Source organism: Pimephales promelas, chromosome 21, assembly GCF_988280905.1.
Source record: "Pimephales promelas chromosome 21, fPimPro1.hap1.1, whole genome shotgun sequence".
Taxonomy (NCBI): domain Eukaryota; kingdom Metazoa; phylum Chordata; class Actinopteri; order Cypriniformes; family Leuciscidae; genus Pimephales; species Pimephales promelas.
In genome coordinates this window covers 11,964,016-11,974,585 of record NC_142789.1, presented here as the reverse complement: position 1 = coordinate 11,974,585, position 10,570 = coordinate 11,964,016, and the positions used below count along the sequence as shown (strand labels likewise).

The window sequence follows — 10,570 nt, the reverse complement described above, 5'->3', positions numbered from 1 at the left end:
CTGTTTTTTTGTGTCAAACAGTACTAGGCTAAGCTCTGGCTGGAGTCTGGCTAACCAAAAGAAACAAATCAAATTGTATCTGTTTGGCTAAGCTTTGGCTTGAGTTCGGTCTGCCAGAATAAGGACATTTTTGGCTGAGATCTGGTTGGGTTTTGGTTGGCTGAGCAAATAACAGACCTCATGAAAGTGCTGTACTGTAAAATAGCCGTGTAAGATGTGGTGTTAAATTGGTTCATATTTTAGACATAATTATAATGCAACCTCATAAATAGGGTTAATTTTGTTAAAAATAATAAAATGAAATAAGTTTGTTATAGACCTAGTTAAAAAATACATATAGATATGTATGCAAATTGTTCTCTTTTACACATAAGTAGGCAGGTTAAGGAAAGAAGCCTTGATTATTCTATTGGCAAGATTATTTTAATGGGGGGGTTAAGGAGGTGATAATGTGCAGATTGCAGAATGGAGAAAAAAAAGATGCTTGCAAAATGACTGAAGACAAATGGTTCAGTCTGCAGCATAGACAAAAGATTGAATGGAACTGAAAGAGTACTTTGTGGTTATCCAAATGGTAATCAATATGCCACACACACACACACACACACAACAATTCACTTTTTGTGGAATTTATTAGGTAGCCTACAGATGTACTACAAAAACCCATGGTTAAACTATGATTTTTTGAAGCAAAAACCACCCATGCTTTGAGTTTTCACAATTCCTCAATAAAAAAATTATATAATCTCCATAAAATAGCCTATACATAGCCTATTGTAAGTATTTGGAGAAGAAACATTTATGTTCTCCACGTAAACCATTGAAATCGGTTAAATAAAACGTGGTTCTGTTTTTAAAAATCTCCGGGAAACTTGCGTGTTTTTAGAGCAGTGTGAGCAAACCACGCGGCAGTCGATGCGACGTCTGTGGCTGCTGATACAATCTGGTTTGCAATGCATCATGGAAATTGTAGTTGATTTACATGTACAGTGTTAAATCCGCTTTGCAAAAAGACTACTTTTCCCAGAATGGACCAAGTGACACCATCCCGCCTACCAGAGGATCCGGAAGTTGCGTAGCAGCTATTCAGCAACTCAACGCAGTCGCGGTGAAATTCAAATAACTAAGTTAGTTGTTCTAACTTCGACATTCACGCTGTGTTGGTTTTATCTTTTGAAGTTTTAATACATGATCAAGGTAAGTTTATAGTTTTTCACTATCTTAACACGTGGATTTTAATCTATAGCGCATTACTAGATACGATTTTTGGGGGGTTTGTGTGGTTGAATTTTATTTGTTTTTAAGTTGGAGAGGAAATAGAATTGATGTTTGAATTCTGTTTTTCATTGAAAATTAACATAGTGAAGAACATCGGAAGCTGCTTCTTGCTGAACAACAGCTGATCTTTCTGAGGCCACCAAAACGGAAAATAAAGTAAGATTGATTATTTTTTAACGTTAATTCATTAACATAGACCTTTCTTACAGGTCCTTATATATTTGTGCAGTTTAACACATTATAATGCACATTTCTTTTTGAATTGCAAAAAGGGAATTTGTCACTGAATAGTCTTTACATGACCATACCACACTTTCTTAATCAAATTTAGTAATCATTAAAAAAATGTACCTTTCCTAAAGATGAAACAGGCGACTAATGGATGAAAATGACCCCGATGAGGAGGCTACTGCAGCCATGGCAAGTAGAGAAGTTCACAAGACCTCACAGAACATCGCTGGCAACAGGATTTAACTTTACAGTCTCACAGACAGGCAATACAGTCACCATGGCATCATGAAACACCCAGACCACAGAGAAAAAGCCTCTCAAGTGATGACCGATTAATAAGATGTAAGATTTCATTTAGTACTTTTAATAAGATGTAAGATTTCATTTAGTATTTTTCATCATATATTCACTGTTAGTGTAAGGATACTATAGCATGTGTCATAGCAGTGGTGGTGTGACATGCATGACACATTTACACTTTTGCTTTACTGTTTGTATGAATTTAATGTATTGCTTGGTTTCTGTTGCTTTTTAGTATGGTGGCTGAGAGGTCTCAACATTCTGCAACAGAAGAAAATGGATGCAAACAGAAAAAAAACCCTGTAAAATAAGAACATCTTTATCACATGTGCTAAAACACAACCAAATACATAAATGCTCTCCAAATGTCCGGCCAACAAATATCTACTCGACAATGGTGTTCATTGTTTTATTTTTATTATTATTTATTGTTTGCATTGTATTTGCAGCATGTGTGTTGTGAAACTGATGTCTTGACTTGCTGGTGTTTTTCTTGTTTGCATGTTTTCTTATGTTGCAGGACTTTGAGATCTCTCGGCCAACATATTTTTGTTAATTTTTGTATCTCATTATTTAAGAATGCCACATACACATTTTTTTAACATTTTAATTTATTGCGGTCTTTTTATTATTCTTGTAATGTGAATTATAGTTATATTTTGTTCTGTCTTACTCTAGTATTGGCTTGTATTTTGTTGTTTATCCTTTTATCTGGCTGAGATTTTCTTCCCTTCTCAATAAAATATTGTTCTTTGCATTTCTGTAGTGTCATTTTTTTTTATTATACCTTGTTTTACACAGGAATAATTTCTGGTTCAGTTTTGGGGACTCTGGTATAATATTGGCCCAGTTATGGCTGTTTTCTGCAGCTTCTGGATAAGATGTGGCTGAGTTCTGGCCTAAAGGTGGTGGCAGTTTGGCTTTTGTCTGGCTGACATATGGGGAGTACGGCGTTGTTTTGGCCCAGTTCTGGGTAATATCTGGGTACACTGCAAAGCTCTGGGCGAGTTTTGGTTTGCTCACGGCTTTGATCTGGTTGACTTACGGCAAACAGCACTTGGGCCAACCTTGGCCCGTAATTCCATGCGGTATGTGGGCCAAAATCTCAGCCGAAATTAAGCCAGATCCGGCCCAAGGCCAATTTGCTATCTGGGATGTTTTTGTAATCTTGAATCTGAAACTCTCATACATTTATTTTGTAATTGTAAATATTCTGAAGATTTTTGGAAGCAAGTATCTATGATGGTTTTTGATACATTCTACAAAATAATCAGAGCAGATGAGGCTATATCTTCTCAAATTGTCATACTGGCTCAGATATAATTGATAACACATTAAAGTGAATAATTCTTCTTAGGAAGTTTCATATACATAAAGCTAATGTCTATTAAACCCTCCTAATTTATTTTGTAAAGATCTTAAAATATTCCATGACTCGTTGAATTCAATCAGAAATAGGTGCATAAAAACATCTAAAATAAAAATAAATAGTTTGTAAAATTTAATGTTTTACACTGTACAATGTAAGATATATATGTTTCCCCCAATATCTGTTTGTGTTATGTTTGATGTTAAATGTCTTTGTAAGCTTTTATGAAAGTTTAAAAAAAAAACTATAAATGTGCCTGATTGCAGTTGACCCAATACTGCCATCTAACTGGAGACTAAAAGCTCTCCTCAACCTAAAAGAGTATTGCTCTAGATATCATATATTTTACATTAAAAAATTGTGGAGGGTTCGGGCGTCCTAAAATGTGTTAAACCTCTTCGACAACTTCAAATAACTTGAGTGAGCTACAAGAGACCCGCTATAGTTGTCTTGGAAAACATTTAATAATTAATGTCTCCACAACAAATTGAAGTCTTTGGGGCCCCCCTTTGCGTTTCTGTTTGGACAAGAATAGCCAGAATGAAACGAGGTAAAATAATGTTATGATTTTATGTATTAAATACTTATTTATATTACATAACCCAATGTAAATATCAAACATTTCTACTTGTTTTCATTCGAACGATATCGGCTGGAATTGTGGAGCGACGAAGTGTGACTGTGACATCACAGATGCTTCCATGCAAGCGTGAAGAGAGATTTGTTTGAGCTGCTTTTAGAGTTTTCAATAGATTTTAATCGCACATTTTTGCTTTCTATCAAAATCTCCGTTTACTTTTTGCGACGCAATGATGATTCAGTCAAGGATTTCAAATATACCCTTTTTGGATGGAGCAAACGACATGTTCACAACAACGAACAAGAGCCACTTTAAACCATTTGACAACACCGCCATTCAGAAAAGAAATGTTATACTTCGGCCCGTCTCAACACTTTTACAACGAGGAGACAACAATTGCCAGAGAAAGCACCAGACAGAGACAGCGTCGTCCTTCACATCCCATCCACGAACCCCTGTCACCCTACCAACGATGACCCACCGCACGATGCAGAGAACCAACTTTAAAATGCATTCTGAGAAAAGGTGTGGAGACTTTGAGACCAACGCTACCCATGCAGACTTCAAGCCCTTACCGATGTCTGCAGCCAAAATAATTCGTCCCACCACCTCAGTCAGGATAAGTCTCCCGGGGAGCAAATTTCCTGAAACTACTCACAGATCCAGTTACACCAAACATGAGGTGTCATCAGACCGCAGGGCAAAGGAAACAGTGAACACAGGTACCCACTGCACACCAAAGTGTGATTGTGCATTAATACTCTCACAGTCCATTGACTTTTGTATTTTATGAGTGGATGTAAGATGCTTTCTTTTTATCAACAAGGTGTCGGGTCAACTCTGAAAGAGAACAAAAAGGATGAATTCAGTTCCAGTTATCATGAGCAGTTCCAGTACAGATGGTGTCCTCCTCCTCTTCTGTCTGCAGAAAAGGTCAGTCTTCTTTCTCATTTGCAGTGGTTTCAGAGACAACCAATAATGTTGCAGTTCAATAACATCTTTCTTTCTCTTTTTCGTTCAGCAAAGGATTCAGATTTCATCTGTAGCGATGGGAGACCGAGAAAAGAAGCTGGGCAAACAAACAACATATTCCAGCTCTTTCAGTCAATCAGGTGCCCACAGGTACTGTTAACCATCCTGCTTAAACACAAAACATGTATACAACCTAACAGGAAAGCTTTGAATAACGTTTGATAAGACATGGTTGAGAGCAGTGTAAATGAGATAGGAAATCTAAAACTTTTTTTTTTTTAACAGCTATGCTAGGGAATGTCTGCTTCCCAAGATAAATAAATCCCGGCCCATCAACCTCCGGGAACATGCTGATGAAAAATGGATAACAACATCATCTGAGGAATTTCCTGCACACAAATATGGTATGTACAATAATTGTATACCATGTTTTTTTTTATGCCATATAATCAGTGTTGGGTGTAACTAATTACTAAGTAATTAGTTACTATAATTTAACTACTTTTCCCTTGAAAATGTAAAGTAAGGGATTACTCTTCATTTATCTGTAATTTAATTACAGTTACTTCTGATGTAATTGAGGTAAATACTGTGTATGGATCAATCCGATCTCAAAGCGATTCGTATGCTTTGAAATTCAGAATATGTATGAAAAAAGTGTGAAATGTCATGAGATCAGACATTAAACAATAGTGGGTTTAACATCAAAATGTATTGTCTGATGTTAAAAAGTATGTTTTTATAATGTAACCTTCTCCACCTTGGTCTGTTTAAGGATAATTCATGCAATTTTATAGTATTTATTTGAAAGAATTAAAACAGATTCATGTCTATCCTTGTATTATTCAGCTGGTTGAGATTGATATGGGATTTTGAAAGTAATTAAATACTTTTTAGAGAGAGTAATCTAATTACACGGTTGAAGAGGTAATTAGTAACTAGTAATTAATTACTTTTTTAGAGTAACTTACCCAACACTGCATATAATGTTCTTCAACTATTTAAACTATAAACAATCTAAAGTATTACCTTCGTATTGTAATTAAATGTTATATTTGAATGCATTTTCAGATTGTTATTTCTTAATTATTTAATTTTGCCATCATTTATTTATTATGCAAAGGCAGTTTTATCTGTTCACTGGGCTTTTTGTGCGTGTTAAGGGCAAAAGCACAGCATGAGCCAGCAGATGGTGCCATTTCAAATAGTCCTGACTAACTTTTGTGAATTTCATGGAGACTTAATCATCAACAAAATCATATTACAGTTTTTTTTACAATCACTTTGTTACTATTTTCAGAACCTTGATGTCATTTTTCACAACTCTAGACACAAAACTCACAACCAATGATCAAAATGCACATTTTTCAAAACTTTAACCCTTTTCTCAATTGCTTGGATACAATACACATACAACTTAGAGCATTTGTTCATTCAACATAAATCACCTGTTCAATATGACACAACTTAACGTCAAAGTACTACTATTTTAAAAGGCAATTCACACATTACATTTCAAATGAGTGTCTATTCATTTCCTTACAATGATCTAATTATCAATTGATACAACTGCTCAAACTGATAAGTAACTGTTGCAGTAAAAAAGCATTGTTGTAATGTATGGAAACAGACACATCTTCCATGTTTACAGTAAATCATGAAAGTATAGCTATACCTATAGAGTGCCGAAGTGATGACGTCACTTTGTAGGACAACTCGGATGCTAGCGCCGCATGGGTTCCCTCGGTCGAAAAGCAATGCATTTTCCCCATAGACTTTTGGAAAATCGCAAAAAAATAAGATCTGTGTTTAACAAAGAGTTGTGACCCTTACACGTTTTGTCTAGCAAGATAATCTTTACACGTTAATCCAAAATTTAAAAGATTTTAAAAAACACAATCAGACACAATAAAGTTTAAAAAAACACAAGCAGGTTATAACTGTGTGTTCTATGTCAGAGATCAAAACGTGAAAATATTTAGAGGCTTTGTTCACCACAGACCTTATTTCAGGCGATTTAGCAAAAAACCATTCAAAAATCCCATAGGCTTTAGAGCGAGGAAACCATAATGCTAAAATGCTAACTCACTTCCGTGTTTTGGCCTACAGAGTGACGTCGTAACTTCGGCACTCTATTAGCGTGAAGCATGAACCAATTCGACTACAATTTCCATGGATGTAGCATAATATTATATATTTTTGTTGTGATTGTAGTGTTTTGCATCAATATATCACACACTTTGTTCAATGATTCCTCTATGTGTGTATTCTCTCTACTACTGCAGTACTTTTACAGAGATGTATATTTACTGTACATGTAGTACCATAATGAAACTTGTATCACCTATTTTGTTCAACAATATTTAATGATTGTACAAACAATGACACAGTGAAACTATCGGTTGCTTGTGTGTGGGGGATCTATAGTTATGTTTCAATGGTATTTCACAGTAAATTTGTTTTTGAACCAATGATTGTGCAAGTGCAAGATTGTGAATGCACCATGCAAAGTTTTGAACATTAGACAGCCTGTGTTACAAGTGATAACCGTTGTGAGTTTTGAAAAATGACATCAAGGTTCTGAAAAAAACTGTATGACATATACATCAAGTGTATAACTTTTTTTTTTTTAAAACTTTACCTCTTTTTTTTTTCACCAGGCCCTATTCACCTTGAGCGCCGAGACCTGAACCTCAGCTCTGTGTTCAAAGGAGAGATACTTGAGGGCAACCAGGAGAGACTGTCAACAACAAACCAGTGCTTCTTCCCAAAGGTGTGACCTGTTGCATCTTGCCTCATGCTTGAAGATCTAAATACAAAGTGTGTCTTTCCTAACTGAGCAGTGTTTTCTTTATCAGATAGACCGCACTCAGTTCCCAGAGCATGTGGACGGATCTGGTATCAGGACTTTAAGCAATGTACAATTTGGGCAGCCTGATCTGGCTGGATGTTTCTACAGTACGACATCACAGGAGCAGTTCCCATCAAAAGAAGTGGACCGTCCCAAGCCACCCATCTACCCACCTAGCTATGTGCTGCGTGAGCAAGGTACTTTTGGGCTACTAACCTGCATTTTCACATTGGACAGTCACCTAAAATGACCTCCTCACATTGGATATTGTCAAATATTGTCAGGTTGATTCAGCATTTTATATATATATTTATATATATATATATATATATATATATATATACATAAAATGCTGAATCAACCTGACAATTCAGCATTTGTCATATATATATATATATATATGAAGAGTTCAGATGCAAAAGCATCTAAATGCCATTTGAAATTTTCTTCTTTAATGATGATTTTTGTCAAGCTTGTATATTTAAGTTCAGTTATTTCACTTAAATGGCAATGATAATTACCTATTAATTGTTATTTAAGTGAAATTACTGAACTTGAATATACAAGTTTGACAAAAATCATCATTAAAGAAGAAAATTTCAAATGGCATTTAGAGGCTTTTGCATCTGAACTCTTCATATATATATATATATATATATATATAGAGAGAGAGAGAGAGAGAGAGAGAGAGATTTATAGATATGTGTGTGTGTGTGTGTGTGTGTGTGTGTATTTAATAGATTTTTTAATAGATTATAAGAAGTTAACATTTAAATGGTACTACAAGAATATTTTAGATTATCTACCAAAAGAAAATATGAAATTACATTCTTAAAAAAAAATAAAAATATACTCCAAAAATAATGTCAATTATTTCTCTGATCTTGTTTTTTAGAGCCAGATCAGATGCTTTCAACTATGCAACAAGATTTTGTCCCCCTGAACTCTAGAAGACAGGAACTGAGCCCTATCCAGCTTCAGCAGGTGACATTTCACAATATTGACATTTCACAGCAGATAAACTCCAACTCACTGGTTTCACATTTATTCTCCTGTCCTTGACATTGGTCTGTTTTTACACTGTCTTGAAATGTGAGATGGGCATTGGCTCTTCTGGTGGTGCTAAAGTTTGGTTAAAACCATGTGATAAGTAATTTTAAAACTTAAAAGTCTCCATAAAACTGGAACTGTTTTCCCACTTTGGGGGATTGTACAGTATAATAGTTGTTCAATTACCTTGCCAACAACCTTATGGTTATTATCTTTTAGCCTGATAATACCAGACTCTGCTACTTCACTTTGCTTCATACACAGCGAAATGAAATTAGTGGAAGTAGGAAGTCTGATGTAGTCTTTCACACAGGCGCAAAATACACATACTATTTGGCCATCGGTTGTAGTTTTTGTAGAATTTTTAAGCTTCACTTTTTTTGCCCAGATGCAGCCAAGGTGCTAGTTTGTGTCTGCTAGTTCTTTGTTTGCTACAAGTTTACTTAGTTTAGAGCTGATCTTGACCTTGTACTAATCTCTTTCTAGGTTAAAAACTGTCATATCAGGCCCTGGCACAGCAAACATGACTTCAGGACAACCCACAATGAAGCTTTTGTGCCCAAGCCCTACTGCAAGGCATCCCTGGACAACCCACCCCTACAACACATCAGCCATATGCCATTTTAAGTTGAAAAACTTCATTTCAAATGTATAGTTTTATTCAAGTCTTAGCACAGGAGAATGAATCGCAGTTGACAAAATCCAGCTCAACTCCATCATAAAATAAAAGCAAATAGAAACTGCTACCGCTGCTGGTGTCCCTTGTATCCTCTGGTGCTCTTGGAAGGGCTGAAAGTTCATAAAAATTGGAAAGAAATCCAAGTCCAGGCACTCAGGGTTACAAAAGTGAAAAAGGCCTTTATTTAACAATATCGAGGGCTAAACCATTAAAAAACACCAACGCGTATCGGCCAATACGCGTTGGTGTTGGTTTTTGTTTTTTTATGGTTTAGCCCTCGATATTGTTAAATAAAAGCCTTTTTCACTTTTGTAACCCTGAGTGCCTGGACTTGGATTTCTTTCCAATTTTTATGAACTTTCAGCCCTTCCAAGAGCACCAGAGGATACAAGGGACACCAGCAGCGGTAGCAGTTTCTATTTGCTTTTATTTTATGATGGAGTTGAGCTGGATTTTGTCAACTGCGATTCATTGTCCTGTGTTAAGACTTGAATAAACTATACATTTGAAATGAAGTTTCAAACTTCGCTCCAGCTTCCTTTTGTTTAGAAACAATTACTATTTGTTATTTGTGTGTCATGTTTTATGTCAAACACTATTTGTGCAGACCTTTTTGCTTTTGACTTTTTAAACATTAAAATATTAAACTTTCAAAGCATCACTTTTTTCTATGTATGCTCTCTGTAGAACCTTAAAGGGTCCTGCCAGTCGCTTCATATATAGAATCGACGGCTCGTGAACATATGTCATCACTAAAAAAAATTAAATAACCTGTTAAACACTAAAGTATTATGCAAACATTTAGTACATAGTTTAACCCAAAAATTACATTTCTGTCATTAACTCATCCTCTAGTTGTTCCAAAGTGTCTTTCATCTGTCTAACATAAAAGATGATATTTTGAAGAATATGGGTAACCAAACAGTCGATTGGCCCACTTGACTTCCATGGTCTGAAAAAAAAAAAAAAAGAAATACCATGGAAGGTCCATCAACTGTTTGGTTACTAACATTCTTCAAAATATCATCTTTTGTATTCAGCAGAAGAAAGAAATTCACACAGGTTTGGAACAACTTGAGGGTGAGTATTTTCATTTCATTTTCAACTATCCCAATCCAAACTATCCCTACATTTTTTTTTTATTATTACAGTAATTATTAAGTATTTTTACAAGCTGTATACAGGTCATAGAATTGAATAAAATATAAAAACAATTAATTAATTGTAACTAAATCCATTAAATGATCAATTAGTCAAGAA

At 35.2% G+C, this 10,570-nt stretch overlaps 1 protein-coding gene and 1 long non-coding RNA gene across 3 annotated transcripts; both read left to right on the top strand.

The window, feature by feature from the left end:
* The first annotated feature begins 503 nt into the window (after positions 1–503).
* Positions 504–2,449, top strand: LOC120470500 (uncharacterized). 2 transcript variants are annotated; one of them, XR_005620551.2, is made up of 4 exons: positions 504–1,197; positions 1,363–1,434; positions 1,641–1,851; positions 2,045–2,449. It is a non-coding gene; the product is annotated as an uncharacterized LOC120470500 (long non-coding RNA). The 2 variants fall into 2 exon arrangements; XR_016148603.1 differs by lacking the exon at positions 2,045–2,449 and having other exon boundaries at positions 1,035–1,197; positions 1,641–2,004.
* A 1,103-nt stretch (positions 2,450–3,552) lies between these two features.
* LOC120466759 (uncharacterized) lies at positions 3,553–9,309 on the top strand. The gene is made up of 8 exons (XM_089124957.1): positions 3,553–4,480; positions 4,585–4,691; positions 4,780–4,880; positions 5,016–5,134; positions 7,391–7,503; positions 7,589–7,778; positions 8,477–8,565; positions 9,118–9,309. Exons 1-8 carry the CDS (start codon positions 3,988–3,990, stop codon positions 9,256–9,258), a joined length of 1,353 nt encoding a protein of 450 aa, XP_088981083.1. The 5' UTR covers positions 3,553–3,987; the 3' UTR covers positions 9,259–9,309.
* The last annotated feature ends 1,261 nt before the right edge of the window (positions 9,310–10,570 follow it).

Excerpts from the sequence above, each read along its gene's own strand:
- LOC120466759 (XM_089124957.1), top strand. The coding sequence starts at position 3,988 with ATGATGATTCAGTCAAGGATTTCAAATATACCCTTTTTGGATGGAGCA. Across the intron at positions 4,481-4,584 it reads AAAGGAAACAGTGAACACAG|GTGTCGGGTCAACTCTGAAA; the intron begins GTACCCACTGCA and ends TTTATCAACAAG. Across the intron at positions 5,135-7,390 it reads ATTTCCTGCACACAAATATG|GCCCTATTCACCTTGAGCGC; the intron begins GTATGTACAATA and ends TTTTTTCACCAG.